This window comes from Ceratotherium simum, chromosome 21, assembly GCF_057802395.1.
Source record: "Ceratotherium simum simum isolate JZ-2026a chromosome 21, ASM5780239v1, whole genome shotgun sequence".
Lineage (NCBI taxonomy): Eukaryota > Metazoa > Chordata > Mammalia > Perissodactyla > Rhinocerotidae > Ceratotherium > Ceratotherium simum.
The window spans coordinates 27518558-27542900 of NC_141920.1; the positions used below are offsets into that span (position 1 = coordinate 27518558).

Consider the following 24343-nt stretch of genomic DNA (forward strand, 5'->3'; position numbering starts at 1 on the left):
CATCTATATAAGCTGGAATATTTTGCAGCAATATGGTAATTTTGTTTTTAACTGTGCTAAGGGGCAGGAGAGTCTAGCAGTTAAGCATTCAGGTTTTGAAATCAGACAGATTGGAGTTCAAGTCCCAGCTCACCACTTATAACCGAGACCTTCAGCAAGTTACGTAACATCTGGAGACCATTTCCTCATCTGTACAGTGATACTAAAAGCAGCTTTAAAATGAAATGAGATAGTGTATTTAGTTTGGACCTGGCCAAAAAGTGTTTTCAAAACAGAGTGTCTTATTAATATTGTTGAATGACATGAAAAATGCAATGTGGAAAAGTGGGACTCAAAACTCCAGCCCAATGCCAATTTTGTAAAAGAAAAAGTATGCATATATGCATTTTTGAAAAACTGGAAGGAAATACACCAGATTGTTAAAGATGGTTATGTCTGGATGGCTTTTTATTTCCTTCTTTAGTTTTCAAATATTCTACAATGAGTGTGAACAATTTTTATAATCAGGGAAATTTTTCACTTTTTAAAAACCATGTTTAAAGTCAAGCCCTGAAGTCTTTCATTTCTCTTAACAATGTATCGTGTGTTTTTTGGTTTGTTTTCCACCTAAGCCTTTCTAAATCCACCTCCTGACAGATTAATACCATCTCTCAGTATGTGCTAGGCAGTGTTCTAGGCATATATTGAGATAGAAACTATTTAATCTCCATTTTACAGATGAGGAACAGAGAGGTTAAGTCCCTTGCCCAAGGTCACACAGCTGGTAAATTGTTGATCAAATTAAAACAGTCTAACCACTGTGCCAAGCTGCCTTCCAGACTACCTGGCACCTCCCATGACACATCCCCGGTGCCCACTCCCCACCTGGCCCACATACCAAGGTGCGTGTTGGTCACAAAGTTCACCATCCCTGACAGGTCGGGAGCCCCCTCCTCTCTGCTGACAGGGCCATCGTTCCACATGAGGTCAAAGCCTCCGACTCGCTTCTCCCTTCCCGTGAGCCTGGACAGGCAGGAGACACCAGGGGTTAATGAGGGTGCACCTGGGGGTTGCCTAAGACCCGAGCCAGGTCCCTGATCCATCCCTGCACCCTAGTGGTGCCCACCCTGTCAGAATTCCTTCTTCTGTCCAGCCAGTCACTGGCCGTTTCCCAGGTGCCCACACAGGCCTCAGAGGGAGTCATCCCCCATTTCGTCCCCAGGCTCCCATGCTCACCCTTGGTAATATGCACCTACTTGTGCTTTCTGGTTTAAAGTGTGCTGTCCTCGCCAGACCACAAACTCCATGAAGGCAGGAACTAGGTCTGTCATTTTCTTTACTCTGGCCCCCGTGGCACATAGCAGGGGCTCAAATGTTTGTTGAATGAATAAGTGATGGTGGGTACAGTGGACACCTGAGGCTTCTGCCTGCTCAGCATCCATTTCACCTTTTTTCAACCTAAGGGTATCTCGGTTTTTCCTTTGAAAACCACTCCTCCTCCTCTCATCCACGTGGCTCAGGCAGGCTTGACCCCACCCTGGGAGGTGGGCACAAGACCTTGGCCTGGTCAATCAGAGTCATAATGATTGGTTCAGGGATGGGGATGTGACCCGATCCCCACCAATGAGCAGTGAGAGTCAGCCCTCAAACTTGTCCTGGAATAATTGGGAAAAAGCTGCTGCAGAGGAAAGAGATGAAAGAGAGCAGATAGACCAACCAACACTGACTGAGCACCTGGATTCAGCCATTCTTGAAGTCAGACAATGGATTTTTCCATTGTATACACATTGTTATAACAATATATAATCTCTTATTGAGCACTTACTATGAGCTAAGTACTTTACAATAAATTATCTTGGTAAATTAGTCTAACAATCCTGAGAGGTAGACGTGACATTTCTCATTTTACAGACGAGGAAACTGAGGCTCAAAGAGGTGAAGTGGCGGGTCCAGGGTCCCACAGTCAGGAAGTGCTGGGGAAATCCCACCGGACTGAATCTCAGAAAGCTGTAGTCGGCCCTGCTCTGCCCCGAAAGGGCTGAGTCCTTGGACCAGGGCCCAACCCTGTGTGGACATCTCAGTTTCTCCATCTATAAGATGGCAGGCAGGCCAGAGCCATCTCTGAGGGCAGCTCAAGTCCCAAGGTTGTTCTGAGCTCCCTGTCTTCCTTGTTGGGAGCCCCGATCCTCATGCACAGAGGTGCATGTACGAGGCCGCCTCCCTCACCTGGCCTCCATGTCCACGACGTGCAGGGTGTCTTCCAGGAGGCAGGTCTTGAGCTCATAGTCCTCCTGGCTGCTGGCCGTCAGCGACGGGGACGCATTGACCTCCAGGAGCCACCTGGGGTGGGAGGAGAGGAGTGGAGAGCCTTGGGGTTACCGGGTCCCTGGAGCCCCTGGAATTTCACTGAGAGGCTAGATGGGTGCCTGGGCCCCACCCTCAATTCAACCAGGGTAGCTCCCTCCATTTTTCCATTAGAAGAAAGGTTTCAGTGGCTAAAACTTTTTGCAAACAATTGCCACAAACTTGAAATCCCCACAAGGGCCTGGCGATAACTTAAAAGAGGCAAGCTGGAGGGGGTTAGAATGATTTGGGGACCCTCACGCTCTATTATTGCTTTTCCTTCCTCCAATAGAGCTGTGAGTACAAGAACAACTTCCCTCTCCTAGTGAAAGTTTGCCTATAGATGGCGACCGACCGGCCGGCTCAGGGTCGGGGAGTAGTAGGGAGGGGCGGAGACTGTGGTGAACTGGAGAGAGCATTCTGCATCTAAAGCGGCGGCTGCGGCCAGCTCCAGGAGTGTGGCCCTGTGGGAGTGTCAGCGAAGAACTGTGAGACCTTCTGAATTTTCCAGAAAAGCCAAAAATCCAGATTTTTGTGTAAACACAAAATCTCCCAATTTTTCTCCCAACTTTTAGAGATTGTCAATGAATTTAAATTGAAAGCAAACAAACAAACATTCTGAAGGCTGAACTCAAAGTGTCTGGAGGCCAAAGCAGCCCAAGGGCCTCCGGCTCACAAGCTCTTGTTTTGTGCGACCCCGTCACTTTACAGACAGGAACCTGGGACGCAGAGAGGGAAAGGCTCACCCAGGGGGTCACTGGGAGACCAGAGCCCCTTTCCACTGTGTGCCGCCTCCTCCGAAGCTCGTGTCCCCACCAGTATTCACTCTACTGCCCCCAGCCACATCTTGCAGCAGGAGGAAAGGAGAGACCCGCTGGTGCCAGAACCCTGTTTCTCTTGAACCTGGGCCGACTTAGGTCTTGCTCCAGGGCCCCCACTCCTGGCTCAGAGAGCCCCTCGACACTAGGCAGTGGCCCCGGGGAGGGGGTTGGGTCCAAGAGCAGCAGTGCTGGCGGGGAGCACTCAGCCCAGGAACCTGGGCCGTGGGCCTGGCTCCGCCCCTGACTCACTGCGTGACCTCAAGCTCCCTGAACAGCCCCACTGGGCTTCCATGGCCCCTTGTATCACATGAGGGCCATCACTGTGGTCCCCGCCAGCTCAGGCTTGTTCTGCTCGTCAGCTCAACCTCCTCCACGGGCGCTGCGGGAGTGTGCCAATCTCTTGGCAGGCATCAGCGTGGTAACAACATTCCCTGATGCGGCACTTTGCACACTCAGAGCAGCAGGCCTCACAGAGGGGAGTTGCCTGCCTGTGCTGGGGAGGTTCCCTGACATGGCAGATGTTCAGGAAAGGTCTCCCAGTGCCAGGCATGGGCTCAGTGCTGTGTAGACATTACCTCATTTATTCCTCCTGACAATCCCAAAGGCACAAGGACCATTTTACAGACGGGCAAACTGAGGCACAGAAAAAGGAAGTGTGCCCAATGAGGGAGGGGCAGAGCTGAGAGGAAACCTGGCAGTCTGGGTGCAGAGCGTGTGACAGACCCTTGCTCCCCGGGCCCGAGTCCGCCCACTTACGGCTTGAGGTCCTCGTCTATGAGGATGTCGTAGCCATAGAGCTCGAAGCAGTGCTTGTCGCTGATGATCACCTTCTGCACGCTCTGCAGGCTCTTGATGAAGATGTTGTCCATGTCGCTGAAGAGGGTCTCCACCGCTTCGGGCCCGTGCTTGGACGCCAGGTACTGTCGGAAGCGCTGCAGCATCCACTTGCAGCCCTGGGGCCCGTGCACCGGGTGGGAGAGGGGGCTTCAAGTAACCGGGACCTGGCCTGCATGGACCCTCAAACAACCACCAGCACGGCCCTTAGTTGTGGACAAAGGGGCCTGGGCCTGAGTCCTGTGATCACCGGAATCCTGAGTGTGTCCCTCCTTGTGGGGTGAAGATCCTGCATGCCCAAGGGTATGTGCCCACCCAGAGCCTGTGTCTCTTTTTCTAGAGCACAGGCTGGTGCCCACAACCCCAGAAGTCCCTGCCCAAATGTCCTGCACAGGCCTGGTCCCTGGGCCCACCTTCCTGAGGAAAGACTGCACCAACCATGTGTGCACCCCAAGGAGTGACCAACAGGTTGCTGTTTCGGGGGGTGTATGCAGGAGGCCCCCACTGTGTGGGATGGAGCTGGGGGAGGGAAAAGAAGGGAGCAGGTGTGAGCTGGGGACCAGCTCTCCCTGTGCCCCTCTGATCTGACACTTAACTCTGAGAAGTCTGAGAGTTCTCAATTTGATCCTGGCCTTGCAGGTTATTAGATAGATGATAGATAGATAGATGGATGATAGATAAATAGATGATAGATAGATGATAGATAGATAGGAAGAGATAGATGATAGATAGATAGATAGATAGATAGATAGATAGATAGATAGATAGATGATAGATAGATAGACAGACAGACAGATTGATGATAGATAAGCATATCTGTCAAGGCAGGAGGACAGAACACATTTTGTTAAAAGCCATGTTAGTTTGAATTGTAACTTTTAAATATTTGGACACATGATGCTTGGCCCTCCATTTGGACTCTTGCCCTGGGCCCTGCCAAGGGAAGGTGAGCCCAGCCTTGCTGGTGAGCTATGAGCCTGAGACAGACCTGTCCTGGGCTCCTTGGCACTCCCCCTCCCACCCGGCCTGGTCCCGGAAGGCTGTCCCCAGAAGGCTGTCCCCGGAAGGCAGAAGCCCGGCCTCCTCACCTTCTTTGGGTGGTAGTCGGGAGACGTCTTTTGCACGGCCACATTGGTGAGGTGAATGTCTGGCAGAGGTTGGTGGTCAAGGGCCAGCGTGGACAAGAAGGGGGAACCCTGCTCCACGTAGCCCCCAGGGACCAAACTGAGACCCTCGCTTGGGAACTGATGGGGAAGGCTACAAAACAGCCCAGAGGTCACATGTGTGGGCTTTGGAGTCAGATGGGCCTGGGTTCAAATCTTGCCTGCATCTATCTTTTCTGGCTGGGGGCCTCTGAGCAAGTCACTTAACCTCTCTGAGCCTGTTTCCTCACCTATTAAATGGAGGTGCACAGTAGAATATTGACCTCACAGGGTAATTTGAGAGATCAGATAAGATGCTGTGTAGAAGCGCCTCCTACAGTGTCTGGCACAGCTGATATTATTATGTTATGATTTTCCAACTCCAGAGGAGAGAACACTTTCTTACAAGTAGAGAGAAAAAATACAGGACAGCCATCTCAGGACATTCTGAGCTCTCTGTCACTAGAGGGGTTCAGGCTGGGGGGCCACTTTGCAGGAACATTGGAGAAGTGATCCAGCATGGGGTGGGGTCAAGACGGCCTTTGAAGTCCCAGCCCTGAGAGCCTGTCTTACAGTATCATCACCATCGTCACCACCAGTAACATTGGCAGCACTTTGCAGCTTACGGAGCACATTCACACACATCATCGCATGTGTTCCCCAAATTATTCCCATCTCACAGATGAGACCTTAGAGGTTAAGTGACAGCCATTCAGATACCCCTTCCTCAACATCCTCCCCAACACAGCTAAGTAGGATGGATCCCCTAAACCTTGTGAAATGACCATAAGATGTAACTCTTTCCAGGACACATTGGACATTTCACAGATGGGGAGAGAGAGGCTCTAGGTCACTGACCCAAGTCTAATCCCCTAAAAGGAATATTTCTCCATGTTTGTGGCATATTAGACAGGGCAGGGTGGCTTCAGCCTCTAGAGAGGAGGTGGGCATCCTCTTTAGCATTGTTTTCCTAGAATGCCTTCTTTAGAGCTTTTCAAAGACTTTTTTTTTTCACATTTGTCTGAGAGTTTTTCTACCTTAATTTCAAAAGAATAGGTACATGATAAACCACTAAATAAGAAAAGAGTCCTTACGTTTATGGTCAATTGATTTTCAGAAAGGGTGCCAAGGCTTTCAGTGGGGGAAGTGTAGTCTTTCAACAAATGGGTGGGGACACCTAGACATCCATGGGCAGAAGAGTGAAGTTGGACACCTACCTCATATCATGGATAAAAATCAACTCCAAATAAAGGATGGACCTAAATATAAGAGCCAAAACTGTAAAGCTCTGAGGATAAAATATAAGAATAATTTGTTGTGACACTGGTTAGGTAGAGCTTCTTAGATGTGATACCAAAAGCACAAGTGACAACAGAAAAAATAAATTGGACTTCAAAATTAAAGACTTTTGTGCTTCAAAGGACATTATCAAGAAAATGCAAAGGTAGGGCACAGAGGATTTTTAGGGCAGTGAAAACACTCTGCATGATACAATAATGATGGAAACATGTCATTATACACGTGTCCAAACCCATAGAATATACAAACCTAATGTAAACTGTGGACCCTGGGTGATCACGACGCATCAATGTAGGTTCATCAATTGCAACAAATGTCCCAGTCTGGTGACTAATGTTGATAACGGGGGAGACTATGCATGTGTGGGGGCAAGGGGTATATGTGAAATCTCTGTACTTTCCTCTCAATTTTGCTGTGAACCTGAAACTGCTCTAAAAAAATTAAGTCCTTAAAAAAAAAAAGGGACAACCCACAGAATGGGAGAAAATATTTGTAAGTCCTGTATCTGATAAGGGAGTAGTAGTAAGAATACATGAAGAATTCTTACAGCTCAACAATAAAAAAGATAAATAATCCAATTTAAAAATGGGCAAGGGCTTTGAGCAGACATTTCTCCAAAGCAGATTTATGAATGGCCAACAAGCACATGAAAAAGATGCTTAACACTGTTAGTCATCAGAGAAAGGCAATCAAAACCACCTCATGTCCACTAGGGTGGCTATAATAAAAAGGGCAGATTTGAAGTTGGTGAGGATATGGAACAATTGGAACCCTCATACCATACTGGGGGCAATGGAAACGGTGCAGCACTGTGGAAAACAGTCTGATGGCTCCTCAAAAGGTTAAACATAGAATTACCAGGTGGCCAGCAATTCCATTCCTTGTATACACCCAAGAGAAATGAAAACACGTGTCCACACAAAAACGTGTACATTAGTACTCACAGCAGCATTATTCATAATAGCCAAAACGTGGAAACAACCCAGTGTTCATCAACCAATGAATGGATAAATAAAATGTGCTATATCCACACAATGGAATACTGTATGGCAATAAAAAGGAATGAAGTACTGATACATGCTACAATATGGACAAATCTTGAAAACATCACACTAAGGGAAAGAAGTCAGACACCAAAGACCATATATTGTATGAATCCACTTATAAGAAACATCAGGAATAGGCATATAGAGACAGAGAGTGGTTGCATAGGCTGGGGTGAGGTTGGAGGGAAATAAGAATCAAAGGCTAACGAGTATGGGGTTTCTTTCAGCGGACGATGAAAATGTTCTAAAACTGATTATGGTGATGGTTGTGTGAATATGATGAAAACCATTGGGCTGTATGCTTTAACTGGGTGAATTGTGTGGTGTGTGAATACATCTCAATAAAGTTCTTATAAAATAAATAGGAAAAGGGGATGTTTAGGCAAAGTGAGTTACTGGCTTAAGATGGGAACCCACTCCCTTGTGATGGAGCAAGCCTTGTTCCCAGCACTTCACACTCCTCCACACGCTGCTCCTGCCTGAAGGGAGGAGAAATCAGAGACTTCCCTAGCTTCTGGGGAGAAGTAGGGGCTAAAAGAGGAGAGTGGGCAACCTCAGAGCCTCCCCTCTCCACAGACAGACCTGAAATCAGATTCCAGTGGACCAAACAGCCCAGCCGCAGAGAGTAAACAAACAATTCACATCAATCCATAGAGAAGTGGAACCTAGTCGTGGTGAAATCTTTCAGATGAAAAGAATTTTCTTAGCTTAGAAATGACAAAAGAAATCACAGAGGAAATCAGTGGACAGAGTCAACTATGTAAAAATAAAAATAATCAGATATCAAGGCAAAAATGTAAGGCAAACATGACTAGAGAAAAGATTTTTAACATGTATCACAGGCTAATGTTTTTGTCACATGAAAATCCCACATAAATTGGTAACAATAGAATTTTATGATCCTAATAGATAAAGTATATGAAACCCTAAAAGAGAAAATGTAACTGGCAAAAGACCATTTGGGAAAATGCCCAAAGTTTCTAGTAGTAGAAGATACACAATTTAAAAAGTATGTAGGGAATGTAAATTGGTGCAGCCACCATGGAAAACAGCATGGAGGTTCCTCAAAAAATTAAAAATAGAACTACCATACAATCCAGCAATTCCACTTCTGGGTATTTATCCAAAGAAAATGAAAACACTAACTCAAAAAGATATATGCACCCCTATGTTCGTTGCAGTATTATTTACAATAGCCAAGAAATGGAAGCAGCCTAAGTGTCCATCAGTAGATGAATGGATAAAGAAGTTGTGACACACACACACACACACACACACACACACACACACACAATGGAATATTACTCAGCCATAAAAAAGAATAAAATCTTGCCATTTGCAACAACATGGATGGACCTAGAGGGTAATATGCTAAGTGAAATAAGTCAGACAGAAAAAGACAAATACTATATGATTTCACCAATATGTGGAATCCAAAAAATAAAACAAATGAACAAACAAAACAAAACAGACTCATAGATACAGAGAACAAACTGGTGGTCACCAGAAGGGAGGAGGTGACAGGATGGGTGAAGTAGGTGAAGGGGATTAGGAGGTACAAACTTACAGTCACAAAATAAATAAGTCACGGGGAAGTAATGTGCAGCATAGGGAATATATATTATATATAGTTAATAATAATGTAATAGTTTGTATGGTGACAGATGGCAACTAGATATATTGCAGTGATCATTTCATAAGGCATAAAAATATTGACTCACTATGTTGCACACCTGAAACTAATATAATATTGTATGTCAATTATACTTCAGTTTAAAAAAATGGATGTAAATGGGGAAAAAAATGCAAATTGGAAGAGATTCAAATTCTAAGGCAAAACCCTGTTTCCCCATCAAGTCAGTTACATTTTTTTTAAATCTTTTTATCTGGAAAAACTCAAAACCCACAGAATAGTTGCAAGAACAGAATGCCCATATATGCTTCACCTAGATGTGCCAATTGTTTCAGAAATGTCTTTTTAAAATGATTGTCCCCAGTACGGGGGAGCTGGAGTGAAATGGACCCTGTCAACGGGAGGATAAAAATAGAAAGAAATTTTCTGGAAAATAATCTGGCCGTATGCCCTCAATCCAGTATTTACACTTCTGTGACATCATCAAAGGAAAAATTTTAAATACAGTAAAAGATTTACGAAAAAATTTGTTTCTTAGGGGCCAGCCCCACGGCCTAGTGGTTAAGTTCGGTGTGCTCTGCTTCGGCGGCCTGGGTTCAGGGTTTGGATCCCAGGCATGGACCTACACCACTCGTCAAGCCATGCTGTGGTGGCAACCCACATATGAAATAGAGGAAGACTGGCACAGATGTTAGCTCAGGGCGAATCTTCCTCAGCAAAAAAAAAAAAAAAAAGTCATTATTTAGTGATCCAAAGTTGCTTTATTATTTTAAAAGTTGGTGTGTAATATCTGAAGCAAATATGGCAAAAATATTAATATCTGTTAAATCTGGGAAGTAGATGCAGGGGATTTCTGTTGTAGTCTTTTCTGCAACTTTCTATGTATTTTAAATATTTCAATAGTAAAAAATTAAAAACAATTAAAAGAAGAGGTGGAAAATTACATGTATTCACTCACAGTGAAAATAGCAAAGCCTCATTAAACAGAAACTAGCCCTGGGACAGAGCTGGGTTTGTTTAATAAGGCCTCCGGATGGCGGGAGATGCTCAAACAATTTTAAATGGGGGAGAGGGGACCACTAATGTGTACTGAGGAGTCATGCTGGGCTAGGCACTGTTCTAAGTGCTTTACATCTATCATTTAATTTTAATAAAAAAATGTGGTGGGAAAAAAAACCCAAAACTAAAATAAATTTGATGACTTGTATGTGATAAATGCTTGTTAGAATTACAAAATAAAACAAACATGCTGGAAACGCTGAAGTTGGCAAAATAGAAAAAAATAAATTGCACATTTCCTGAGAATGAGGGCCTACTCCCATTCCGACATGCAGGCAATGCCAGTGCGTTACCTCGGACAGAGACTTAATAGAATGATGAAATTAAGACAGAGAGACGTGAACCGGCTAAAAGCATCAGCTGGATTGCCCGAGCCAGCAGCTCGGCAGCGTCACCTTCCATTTCCATCTCTCCCACAGGCAAGTAGTCTAGCCCTGCCGATTTATCTCCTAAATATTTCTGGATTGTCTACCCCTTTTCTTCTGACACTCAGGTCTAAAAATCTTTAAAACGTTTTTTTGATGTTTATATTTTAACCAGATAATACATTCACATGGTTCAAAAGTCAAAAAGGTACAAAAATGTATAAAAGGAACTATCTCCTTCCCATCCCCGTCCCCATCCACCCATTCTCCTCCCAAAGGCAACTTCTGTTTCCAGTTTCTTGTACATCCTTCCAGAGATGTCTATGCGCAGATAAAGACGTATACAGTCATGTGCTGCGTAACCAGGTTTCGGGTAACGATGGACCGCATATACGATGGTGGTCCCATAAGATTAGTACCACACAGCCTAGGTATGTAGTAGGCTACACCATCTAGGTTTGTGAAGGACAATCTGTGATGTTTGCACAACACTGAGATCACCTAATGACACATTTCTCAGAACATATCCCCGTCGTTAAGCAACACATGACTATATGGAGATATAATTTTTAATATGAATGTGAGCATATTTTTCACAGAGTTCTATGCTTTTTTTCCCAGTTAACAATACATCTTGGAGATTACTTCATATCAGTACATAAAGCACTTCCTCCATTCCTTTTAAAAGTCCATAGTATTCCACTGCATACGTGAGCCATTCATTTAGTTGTTTCCTATTTTTCAGCTCTCACAAACAAGGCTGTGCAGTGAATAACCTGTAAACCTCTCTTTTCCTACACTGTGAGTGTACCTGTAGGATAAATTCCCAGAAGGAGAACCACTGGGTCAGAGGGTCTATGCATTTGTCTTTGATAGACATTTGCCAGACCGCCTCCTAAGAGGTTGTGCCAATTTACACTCCCACCAGCAACGTATGCATTCCCCACGCCTTGCCAACACAGTGTGTCATCAAATTTTTGGTCCCTGCCAATTAGATGGATGAAAACGGCATTGTATTAGAGTAAATGAGTGAGCCAATGACTAGGCACTGAAGAGAAGGCACATAAAAGGATGCAACTGTTCTTCAAAGGGGCTCAAACTGTCCGTTCCTATGAATACGAATCAATGGGACCGTTAGATCCTATGACTATGAATCGATGTGAATGTTAGATCCTATGAATATGAATCAATGTGAATGTTAGATCCTATGACTATGAATCAGTGTGAACGTTAGGCACACCACCCATATGATCATCAAGCAGAGCAGTTTGGGGTGAGCTGCTCTGAACAGAGTGGGGCTGCTCCCCTTGGATCACTGGGAGATCTCCCACCTCCACAAGACTGTAAGTTCCTGGAGGGAAGACACCAGGCCTGTCTTGCTCACTGCTGTGTCTCCTGTGCCCAGACCAGAGCTGGCACTCAGCAGGCCCTCAGCCAACATCTGTGGAATGGATGAGTTCTCTCAGGACAGAGGATGGGAAGGGCAGGGTGGTGGGGCATGGTTGGGCGGGGATCCCAGGATACACTGGTCATCGATGCTGTTGAGCGTGAAGCGGGTGTTGGAGAATCGGGCAAAGCCATCCCGGTAGAGCCAGGCCCGCAGCGGGATGTACTGTGGCGGAGGTGGGAACACAGGGAGAGAAAAGGGAAGGGGAATAAATACAAACACTTCCACATCTCCTGGCTTTTGCACCTGCTGCTCCCTCCACCTGGAATGCCCCTCCTTCTTTCCTATGTCACCCTTCAAGGATTTGCCCAAATATCAGCCTCCTTTGATTCTACTCCCTCCTTCCCTGGGGATGGGGGGCAGGGAGATGCAGAAGGGAATAATATTAGTGGGCATCTTCTCTGCTCCACCACTGTGTGACACCCCCCAGCTCAGGGTGTGTCCATATTCCCCACCAGACGGTGAGCCTGTTTCAGATACCCTATCTCCTTGTGCCCAGCATAGAGTAGCACACCATGAAGGTTTAAATGTTTGTTGAATGAATGAAAGAATGGGTGGAGGGAGTATAGCAACAACTTGGTTAAGAGAGTAGGCTCCGCAGCTAGGCCGTCTGGATTCTAATCCAAGCTCTGCTCACAAGCTACGCAACCTTAGGCAAGTCACTCAACCCTTCTGTATCTGTTTCCTCATCTATTAAGATGAGGAAAATAATAGAACCTACCTCCCTGGTTAGCAGGAGGACTGAGGAGATAAAACCTGCCAAATACCAGGGGCTGGTACTTAGTAGGTGCTCAGTAAATGTTAGCTATGGTTACCAGGGGCGACTGGATGAATAAAGAACAGGTTGAGGACAAACCCAGATGCTGGGGCCTCTGCAACAGTAAAACGTGGATCTGTCTATCCCCCCAGCCCACCCTCAGATGTCCGCCCGGGCTCTCCCAGGCAGGTAAAACCTCACACTCATGTAGGCGCCCCCAGAATGGCTTCTGCCTCTGTCCCCCAGCTGTCCCCCCCTCACCTGCCACTGGAGGAGGCCCCCATCGTAGACACTCACCGACATCACCAGCACGTAGACACGCAGGTCAAACTTGCGGCCTATCAGGCAAGGAAAGGAGTCATTTCTGCAACAAACATTGATTGATCACCGGGTACCAGGCTAGGTTTGGGGGTACAGCAGTGGATAGACAGACAGGAATCCCAATAAAACCACACGAGGTACAAGGAGAGGATAACCGGGGGGAGGTCAGTGTTGGGAAAGGCTGGAGACGTGGGGGTCAAGGAAGGCCTCGTGGAGATGTGGTGACCTGGAGGAGGAGGAGGTGCCCGCCTAGCCCAGAGGGGGCGGGGCCCTCAGGCAGGAGGGGGCAAAGAGCTTGGTCCAAGGGCAAAGAGGAAGGAGACGAGGTCAGCGAGGTCGGCAGGGGCCAGGGCACAATTTTTGGATTTTGTTTTATCAGCCACGGGAAGCCACTGAAGGGTGTCGGATCCCTCTGGCTACTGTGTCGAAGCAGAGAGAAGGGCACCAGAGCAGCAGTGGGGCACCAGTGAGGGGGCCGGCACAGCTGTCCAGGAGGGAGAGGACAGTGGCAGCACTTGGATGGAGGTGAGAGAGGTGGCCACACAGACTCAAGAGCTGTGTGGGAGCTCAATGAAGAACCAGATGTGAGGGGGAAAAGAGGGACGCACCCAGGACCATCTCTGACCTCTGGCTTAGCAACCAGGGGGTGGAGAGCTGTGTCTCCAGATGGGGAGGGCTGGGAATGAGCCAGATGGTGGGGGGAGGACAGGGTTGGATTTTAGCCATGTTGGGTATGAGTTGCTGGGAGATGCCCAAGAGGGGAGGTCACAGGCTGTGGGACATCAGGATCTGGGGTGCGGGGGCAAGGTCTTGGCTGGAGACAGAAGGCTGGGAGTCACTGGCATCTGGGTGGTGTTTAAAGCCAAGAGAGAGGACGGGGCCACGAGGGGAGGTAGGGAGGGGAGGAGAAGAGACCCAAGGACTGCCCCCTGGGGAGGGACATTGCCCGAGGAGGCAGGAGGAGCCAAGTGGTGTGAACACTGTTCAATCATGCCCCTTCCGAGCACCCGGCCCTGTCAGACAAGACCCTCCAGAGTCACACTCCTTCTCACACACTGCCTGACATGTCTGTATTTCACAGACCCCGTGTGGGAAAAGCAGATGGAGAGCCAGCCTGGGGAAATCCGAGGGCTTCATGGAGGAGGCTCGGTCCCACCTCAGGCCATAGGCTCTTGCAGCTCCCTCTCCCTCCAAATCCACCCACAGGTGACTCCTAGTTGTCACTCAGGTTTCAGCTCACCTGTCACCTCCTCAGAGAGCCATTCCCTCCCTCTCTGTCCCACCACCTGCTCGATTTACTTCATGACACTCACTGCTGTGTGGAACTATCTTACTTATTTGTTTCTGGTTTATTGCTGTCTGCTCATCTGGGGTGTAAGCTCCGTGAGAGCAGGATGGGCAGTCAGCACCCAGACAGTGGCCGGCACCAAGTAGACTCTTTATAAATATTTGTTGGATAAATGCATGAACGAGTTGGTTCTTGAAGAATGAGGAGAATTTTAGTGAACCAAAAAGGGAGTGGGAAGGGCATGTCAGGTGGAGAGAACAGTATAGACAATGGCTAGGAGGTGGGAGAGTGCAGGACAGGTCTCCATCTTTGCATCCCTTCATTCCTGGGGTCAGGCTGAGCCTACGGTAGGCTGCTAGTCAAGGCTTGTTGACTGACTGTTTCACCGACAGTTCAGTGGAAGGGTAGGGAGCAGAGACAGCCATCTCACCTCCTATCAGGTAGGGATTTTCAATATATCGCTGAGCTACATAGTTCTCCACGGGAATTTCATCTTTCTGGTCATCAGAACTTCTTGTGTCCTAGTTGTAATAATAATTATTATTAACATTTATTGAGCATTTCCTGTGTACTAGGCATTGTGTTAGGCACTCTACTTGGGGTATATCATTTGATCCTTTAATCAACCCTATCAGGGAAATACTAATGTTATCCCCATTTTACAGATGAGAAACTGAAGCACAGAGAGGGGGAGCGACTTGCCCAGGGTCACACAGCTGGTCAGTGGTGCAGCTGGGAAATGGATCCACACAGGCTGGGCCCAGAGCCCTGGGCATTTAATCTCCAGACTTGCGCTGCCCAATAGGGCAGCCAGTGGCCACATGTGACTATGAACATTTACAGTGAAATTGATTAAAAGTAAGTGAAATTACCTGCTACAACATGAATGAACCTTGAAGACATTATGCTAAGTGAAATAAGCCAAAAGGACACAAAAGGACCAATACTGTATGACTCCACTTATATAAGGTACCTAGAGTATCAAATTCACAGAGACAGACAGTAGAATGCGGTTGCCAGGGGCTGGGGGACGGGGCAAAAGGGAGTTAGTGTTTAATGGGTACAGAGTTTCAGTTGGGGAAGATGAAAAGTTCTGGAGACTGATGGTGGTGATGGGTGCACAATAATGTGAATGTACTTAATGTCACAGAGCTATACAATTAAAAATGGTTAAAATGGTAGAATCTATGTCTATTTTACTACAATTAAAAAAAAGGAAATAAATTAAAAATCCAGTCCCCCCTTCCGCACTAGCCACATTTCAAGTGCTCGATATCAATCTGTGGCTTGTGGTCACTGTGCTGGAGGGCACAGGTGTGCACTATTTCCACCACTATAGAAGGTTCCATTGGTCAGCGCTGCCTAGGGCACCACACAGGCCCCCCAGGGCATTCCTCTCCCTTCTTTCCTGCTAGTCTTCCCTGGCCAGCCCAGCTCAGGAGGACAGCAACGCTCTCTCACACACGCACACGGCACCTCACAGTCTGCACAGCCCTTTCCCACCCACTGTCCCCTTCACAGTGACCTTGTGAGGAAACCGAGGCCCAAAGGCAAGGGTCACCCACTTGAGGTCACACGGGAGCCTGGTGGCAGGGACACTAGAACTCAGGGCTTCTAGCCCCAAGGGCAGGATTTTCTACACCTACCATCACCCCCCGGCCCCCAGGCCGCTTCAGGACAGAGGCAGCCAGGCCTCCCCTTCCTGGGACCCAGGGCCACCTCCACCTGTACTCACGTGGCTGCCAGAGGGATTGGCAGTGCTTCTGGCTGGCTGGGCCTCCAGGCTGGCGAGCTTCTTCCCAGCATTGCCCTGATGGTGTCACACGGTGGGGCGGAAGGGGGGTAGGAATTCACTTACTGAGCACCCGCTGTGAGCCTGCTGGTGCAGGAGGTGCTGGTCCTGTGGGGGTGTGGTCATCCCGCTCCTCTCACCTGCCCTGCATTATCATTTCCAAGGTTCTGAGGGGGTCAGCACTTTTCCCAAGACCACACAGCTGCTGAGTGGCAGAGGCAGGATTGGAACCAGGATTTCTACTGCACCGTGTCCCGGGACAAGGATGGGGTGGGGGGAGTGGGGAAGGGAGCTACCTCAGGCTCAGTCTAGGACCTAGAGGAAGAGTTAGCCAAACTCGTCCCAGCCAGGTGAGCAGAAGGCCCAGGGACAGAACACACTGTTCTCATTTCAGGCATATTATCTCGTTGCATCCTCAGCAGGTACTATTACTATCCCCCATTTACTAGAGAGGTTTAGTAACTTGTTCAAGGTCCCACAGCTATTAAGTGGCAAGGACGGGATTTGAACCCAGGCAATCTGGCTCCAGAGACCCCGTCCCCATGGGCAGGCCCGTGGACAGAGATTCTCTGCCAGCCCTCTGAGCTTTGAGGGCGAGAAGGAGGGGCCCCTCATCCCAGCAAGGGCAGAGGAGGGTTTGAGGAGGAAGGGGGAGAGGCAAGCTCACCTTCCTCCAGTCCATGATGTCCTTCAGCCTCCGGAAGAGGAAGATGCCCTTCCCCTGCGACCGGGCTACCTGGGGTGCGCGTGAGTGCAGAAAGGTCGGCTCTTTGTGGTTCCCTGTTGGCCCCCGTGCCTGGGGCCCCTCCCCAGCATTCCTCTGTCTCCATCTCCCCCATGGGCCCCCAGCTACCCCCAGAGGAATGGCCCAGCCCAGCCCTGCAGGGGTTGGGACAGAGAAGGTGCTAAGCCTGGTGGGAGGGGGAGAGGGAAGCAGGGAGGAAAGTGAGAGACCGACTTAGCTCTCAAAGGCATACAATTGCATGAATAATACAAAAGAGCAGACAATTAAAAAACCATTTCCAACAGTCCTGGGAACATATCATCCAATTCTTTTTTTGGAAATCAATTTGCCTTCCTAATTAGGTTTTGCTTCGGCTAATACTGAAATCACTCTGCCTTCACTGAATCCCAGCATGGATGATTCATAGCTTCACAAAGTCTAGGGGCTGGGGGAATTTTTAATATCATGCAGAGCAGTCGGCACCAAAGGCATTGCTCCCTCCTGTGACATCCCTCTACAATGGTCACCTGCCTGGCCTTGCACATCCACAGTGCCCGGGAGCTCACTACCCTCCCCCTAGCTCCCGACACAGCCTGTTTTATTGCGGGATAGCTCTATTAAGCAGTCACCCAAAAGGTATACATTAGGCATCTACTGTGTGCTGGGCATTATGCTATAGCATTAACCCAGACCTCATGGAGCTTTCACAGCCTAAACTATGTTGAGCTAAAATTTGCCAGCCTGGCTCTGGCCTCTAGGGCCTTCTAGAACAACTCCGATTCTGGGCCCCAGGTCAGCCCTTTAGTTATCTGCGGCCACTAAGCAGGTCTCCCGAGTCATCTTTTCTCCAGCATAAAGGCCCCCGGAGTGTGCAAACTCTCATTTCCCTCAGTTCTCCTCTGAGCATGGCCCAGCTCGTCAATGTGAGGCTCTCTGTACAGCGTAGGGGCGGGCAGAGCTGTCAGGCCCGGCTGTACAGGTTGTCCACTGCATGAAGGGCTCCCAGGCCTGGAGGAAGCAGAAGCTGAGACCCGGCCCTGCTCGGCCTGCTGTACTGTGCACCCTGGCCCAGGGCTGTGTGTGTCCAGAAAACGGCGTGCCCAAAAGACTGTGGGGCACTGGTGGTGGCTCAGGGACAGTCACACGTGCACAGCTGTTTTGGTAAGCAACTAATCAGTGTGCATCAAGGGCTTCCAACTGTTCACAGCCATGATAAAGACTTAAGTTCACTTCACGAAAGATTACCCACTGTAAACAATGAAAAGGCACTCAAGTTCTTTAGTCTTCAGGGAAATGAAAACGAAAACCCCAATAGGATACCACCACACCTCCCCTGAGAATGGCTAGAGTTAAAGACAGACAGTATCACGTGTTAGTGAGGATGGGGAGAAACTGGAACTCTCACAACTGCTGGTGGGAGTGTCCATTGTTTGGAAACTGGCAGCATCCACTAACGCTGATCCTAGGCACCTGCTACCACCCAGCAATTCCTCTCCTAGGAACCTACACGGCAGAAACGCCTGCACATGGGCACCCACGGACATGTACAGGAACGTCCATACCAGCACATTCATAATAGCTCCAACCTTGAAATTCCCAAAGAGATAAACATTCACTCAATGGAATAGTATACAACAACGATCATTAACAATTTACAATTCCCCACATCAGTGTGGATGAATCACATGAACATAATGTTGAGGGAGAGAAACAAGACACAATGTAGCCATACTATACATTCCAATTATAGAAAGTACAAAAGCAGACAAATGAATCTATGCTATTAGTGACTTGATGGGTAGCAAGTGGGAAAGGGTCTGAGGGGAGCTGCTGAGGGGCTGGTAACACTCAGTTGAACCGTCTAGGTGCTCGTTACTCAAGTGTGTTCACTTTGTAAAATTTTATCAAGCTGTATGTATATAATTTGGGCACGTTCTGTTTTATTAAACTTCAATTACAAAGTTTTTTTTAAGGTTCATATCTTTTGATCAGGAGCCCCCACCCTCACCCCTGCTGGCTGCCTTCCCTATAGCCATTCCCCTTCCTCTTCTTCCTGGCTGGCAAAACCCACCTCTCACACTGGAGGCTGGAAAGACCAGATACTTGTTTTCCCAGCCTCCCTTGCAGCTAGTGGAAACCATGTGATGTGTTTTGGCCAATGAGACCTAAGGAGACATCTGCTTGGAGCTTTGGGGCTTCTGGGAAAAATTTCCTCCCTGTTAAAAATATTGGGGTTGGGGTGAGAGAGAGAGGGATGGAGAGAGAGAGAAAGAGAAGAGAAAGAAAGAAATGCCTGGCCCTTTTCCTTCTTTATTTGAATGCCACACTCTGAGGAGGTGATGCCTGCAACTACAGCAGCCTCTCACACTGATGAGGTGACCAGTCTGATGACAGAAAGCCAACACACTGAGGATGCAGAGTGGGCAAAGAGAAGGCGCCTGGGCTTTTAACAGCATCGTTGAGCACATCCCTAAACCTGGAACTTCCTACCTCTGGCTTTCTTGTTATATGAGATAATGAAATGCCTTTATTGCTTAAAGCATTGTTAGTAACTGACATGCCTGTTCCAGGAGATGCCCTCCTAAGGGAATAATCCTAAAGAGTGGAAAATAAACTTCCTGCATGGTGATATATCAGGGTCGTTAAGACTGGAAATCACCTAATATCTAGCTCTGGCAGATTGTAGTTTCCAAAAACAATCACAACAATATTTCCAGTCCCATATGTTTTTCCAGAACCTTGCTACGCCCAACCTTTATCAAGAGTTAAAGCCAATGTCCCCTCTCTTTGCATCTGGGCGAGGCTTTAGGACTGTCTCCACTAACTGTGTATGGCAGATGTGACGCTGTGTGGATTCCAGTGCTGGGTCATAAAAGGCAACACAGCTTCCACACAGCTTTCCCTTTGGGGGTGGTGGCCCTGGGAACCCAGCGACCACGCTGTGAGGCAGCTCAGGTCACATGGAGAGGCCCACAGGGAGGGCCCGAGTCTCCCGCCCTCAACCCCGGCTGAGCTCCCAGCCAGCAGGCAGCACCAACTTGCCAGCCAAGTGTGTGAGCCAGTTTGGAAGCGAATCCTCCAGCCCTCAGGGAAGCTGCCCCAGGAGATGCTGGAGCGGAGATGAGCCTTCCCTGTCAAGTGCTGCGCAACTGGAGGCCCATGAGCTAAATAGGACATGGTTGTTGTTTGAAGCACCGAGTTTTGGGGTGCAGCAACAGAGCCAGAACACTAACTTTAGGAAAGTGGCACTACCAGCAGCTAACACTTCTCAGATGTTCTATATGCGCCAGGCACAAGGATTTACACACACTATCCCATTAAAGCTTTTTTAAAAACTCCTATATATAAGCATTAATATTCCCCATTTTGCAGCCAAGGAAACCAAGGAACAGAGAGGCCATGCACTCTGCTCAAGGTTGCCCAGCTGGTAGGTGACAAATCCAGGATAGTTAAATCCATGCTTCACAAGCCTGGGGCTCATGCATCTCCTGCAAAGGGAGAACACAAAATCATGTGATCGACATTGTGTGACTTCTGGGAGTATCAATCTTCCTTGATAATTTGGGAGGAAAATATTTTTATATTATTTTTATAAAAAGATATGTTATTGATTGGAAAACAATATGAATGGATATGAGAATGAACCATACTCTGATTTTGCACCACCTGTGGCCACTCTCTGCCCCTCCCCTCGGGCCATTCCTCACGTGGCATTCATTGTGTGGCATTCGTCGGATGTGGCAGATGCAGTCTGATGACAGAAAGCCAACACATGAGGATGCAGAGTGGACAAAGGAAGGAGCCTGGGCTTTTAAGGGCATCGTTGAGCACATCCCCAAACCTGGAACTTCCTATCTCCAGCTTTCTTGTTATATGAGATAATGAAATGCCTTTATTGCTTAAAGCATTGTTGGTAACTGACATGACTGTTACAGGAGATGCCCTCCTAAGGGAATGGAGGGCATCCCCAGCAGCCATTCCCTTCTTTCCCCACCAACAGAATCCCATTTGGATCACCTCTTCCCAGTGGCCCTTCTCTCTGGGAAGGTCTGAGCCCTCACGGTGGTCCCATGCCCACCACTGCCCCCCACCCCCGCCATGTGATCAGTTCAGGTATGGGCCAGCAGGATGCCAGGGGAAGTCTGCAGCAGGCACTTCTGGGAAATCTGCGTCTTCTTCAAAAGGGACAGAAGACCAGAGTGTTCCTTTATTCCCTCGGCAGATGGAGGGGTGAGGAGGTGAAGCTAGAGCTGCGGCAGCCATGTTGTGACCGAGAGGAGCAGTCAGCCCACAGGGTTGGGAATTGATGATGATGCTGAGCTGCCCAGTAAACCAGCCCTGGAGTTGACCTTTCATCACTAAAGGAAATTCCCTAGGGTCTGTAAACTTGAATGAGCAAAAATTTTTCATCTTTATTTTCATTAACCCCCAACCAGATGTTCACATTTCCTCCTGTTATAAATGCAGCAACAAATCCTAGACTATTAGCCGTGCCAATGACTTTGTTCTCAAAAGAAATCTGTTATTTTTCTATTGCATTATGATTGTTGCAGATACCTCAAAATACTGTTTATGCTCATGATGACTCTGAAATTATGGTAACCGTTGGGCCTGCTGCTAGACTCTCTTTAATTGTTAATGAAAAACACTTACATTACTATAGCACGAAGAATGTTTTAATAGTTTGTGTGGCGGCCGTGAGAATGTACTCACAGGCCTCTACCTGCAGGAGAATGACTGCCTGGGGCACCAGCTGTGGCAGCAGAGACCTGGCTATGCCTGTCAGGCCTCGCTGGCTCGCTGGGGCTGCTCCCAGCCAATGACTGAGACGGCAGGGACACGAAGGCTGGCGCACTCCCGGGAGACAGGGGACTCCTCCGACAGTGACTTCAGCTTGAGGCCTCCGTGCAGCCTTGCTGACTTTCCCTTAGGCTGCCCGGCAGTCTAGGAGCTTCCACCCAGTCTTCCTTCCTTCCCTCTCTCCCTCACTGGGGTCTGACAGCTCCCCCAGACTCCCCCGCTGCCTCCCACTATTCTCTCACAGGCAAAACTCTGGCGCGTTGAGGCTCGTCTTGGCATCTGTCTCTCAGACGACCCAGACTGACACAGCTTGATAAACGTTTTTCAACATAGTTGCTTTCTTTTATAATCAAACGTGCTTATGTGATGCTTTTAAAAACACTAATCTGTGACAGGGCCCACACATTTCACCAGACGCCAGTGAGGCCCACAGCATGAGATCGGTTTGGAAGCCCTGCCCTGTTGTCGAGCTACTCTTAGCTGGGTTTTCTGTTATCTGCTGCCCAAAGCATCCCAACTCTTAGGAGATTTCAGTGAAAAAGCGTGAGAAGCTCTGGCTGGGGTAAACCCGTGTAATGGAAGGTTAAAATGCGGCTCTTCCCATCCTGCAGTTTGGATGGAGGCCACCAAAGCTGAGAAGAGCCCGGTGGTTCCCGGGACGCTCACAGCCCCACCGTGACATGTTAGAACAGTCCTGTGGACACACAGACAGACTGACAGACAGGCCTGGGCCCCGACAGCCCAGTGCCTGCCTCCCAGACACGCGAGGGACGCTGGAGGAGCAAGCGTGGTCCCCGTGGTCTGGTCCCCCCCACCTCCCCACCAATCCAGAGGGCCTGAGCTGGTGGGAGGGGAGAACGCTTAGATGGAAAAACAGTTTGGATCGAGGCAATTTTTACCCTAGACTGGACTTTTAAATGCCAAGTCCAAGGGCTGTTCTTATATTCCCAAGAGTCACAGCAAAGGTCGGAGAAGGGCTGGGGCTCAGGCCTGGTGGGAAGAGGGGTCCTCATGGGGTAGCATGGAGGGGACGACACTGCCTGCTCCCGTCTGAGTCTGACTCAACCCCTCACTTCCAGGACTGCTCTGCTGCCAAAGAGGAAGATGCAGGCTCACAGACCCCGGGGAACCGAGCAGAGGAAATGCCAACGGGAAAAGGCGGGCCAGTGGCTGCCCCGACTGGCCCTGCCACTGCAACGATGTGAAAATTCTTGTGTGTGGATGGATGAGGACCAATCGCATCACAGAGACAGGACTTGTGGAAAGAAGGGAGGGATTTAGGGGACTTTTTGCCTCTATTTTCCAAATTTAGGGTTATGTTCTATTTTTTAACATTTCTCCACCCCAAAGGAATGCAAAAAACAGGATCCCAGAACTAATACTCTAGCCCAGTGCTTCTCAGAGCGTGGTACCCGGACCAGTAGCACCCTCATAACCTAGTGTGATGGTTAATTTTATGTGTCACCTTGGCTGGGCAATGGTGTCCTGTTGTTTGGTCAAGCACTAGTCTAGATGTTACTGTGAGGTTTTTTGTAGATGTGATTACATCTACAATCAGTAGACTTTAAGTAGAGGATATCACCCTGGATGACGTGAGTGGGCTTCGTCCAATCAGTTGAGGACTTAAGAGCAAAAACTGAGGTTTCCGGAAAAAGAAGCAATTCTGTCTCAAGACTGTCACGTAGAAATCCTGCCTGAGTTTTCAGCCTGCTGGCCTGCTCCTGCAGATCTCAGACTTGCCAGCCCCCACAATATCACACGAGCCAATTCCTTACACACATACACACACACGAATGGCTCTGTTTCTCTGGAGAACTGTGACTGCTACACCTGGGAACTTGCTAGAAATGCACATTTTCAGGCCCCACACCAGGGGCTTTAACAAGCTCTTCAGAAAATTCTGATGCACTCGAGTCTGAGAATTACTCCTCCACAGTCAGTCTCACTACTCAGCGTTGTCCATGGACCAGCAGCAATGGCATCGCCTGAGAGCTGGTTAGAAATGCAGACTCTGGGGCCGGCCCCGTGGCTTGGGGGTTGAGTGCGCGCGCTCCGCTGCTGGCGGCCCGGGTTCGGATCCCGGGCGCGCACCGATGTGCCGCTTCTCTGGCCATGCTGAGGCCGCGTCCCACATGCAGCAACTAGAAGGATGTGCAGCTATGAAATACAACTATCTACTGGGGCTTTGGGGGGAAAATAAATAAATAAAATCTTTAAAAAAAAAAAGAAAAAGAAATGCAGACTCTCAGGCCCCACCCAGACCCGCTGAATCCAGCTCTGCATCTTCACCGGATGCCCCATGATTGTGGGCACATTCAAGTTCGGGAAGCACTGACCTAGTGCTTGCCAGGGGCGGGGGAAGAGAAGGTGTGGCCTGGACTCCGAGAAATAACAATAAAAATGGTCAATTATTGGGCACGTAGGTCCCAAGTCCTTTACGTAACTTGTGTGATTCACGTATACAACATGTGCAGCTTCACTGAATTCTCCCACAGCCCTGTAGGCAGGTACACTCGTTAATTCCATTTTACAGATGAGAATGGACTGAGAGGGGTTGAGTAACCCGCTTAGGGTCACACAGCTGATAAGCAGCAGATACAGAAGTAGAACGCAGGCTCGTCTGACTAGAAGCTCCCACTCTCCACACCCTACACCCCAGATGGAGCCTCAGCTATTCCGGAGAGAGGAGACAC

General features: G+C 48.5%; 1 protein-coding gene across 1 annotated transcript in view; it reads right to left on the reverse strand.

Moving 5' to 3' along the window:
- Positions 1-24343, reverse strand: part of TTLL9 (tubulin tyrosine ligase like 9) — a 47631-nt gene that overhangs the window by 3434 nt on the left and 19854 nt on the right. The window contains exons 5-13 of the mRNA XM_087444918.1: positions 16794-16862; positions 16060-16144; positions 12987-13063; positions 12046-12133; positions 5066-5124; positions 3900-4096; positions 2682-2786; positions 2206-2319; positions 878-1002 (exon numbers count right to left, since the gene is read on the reverse strand). Coding sequence (XP_087301044.1) covers positions 878-1002; positions 2206-2319; positions 2682-2786; positions 3900-4096; positions 5066-5124; positions 12046-12133; positions 12987-13063; positions 16060-16144; positions 16794-16862 — 919 coding nt within the window. The remainder of the gene's footprint in view (positions 1-877; positions 1003-2205; positions 2320-2681; positions 2787-3899; positions 4097-5065; positions 5125-12045; positions 12134-12986; positions 13064-16059; positions 16145-16793; positions 16863-24343) is intronic.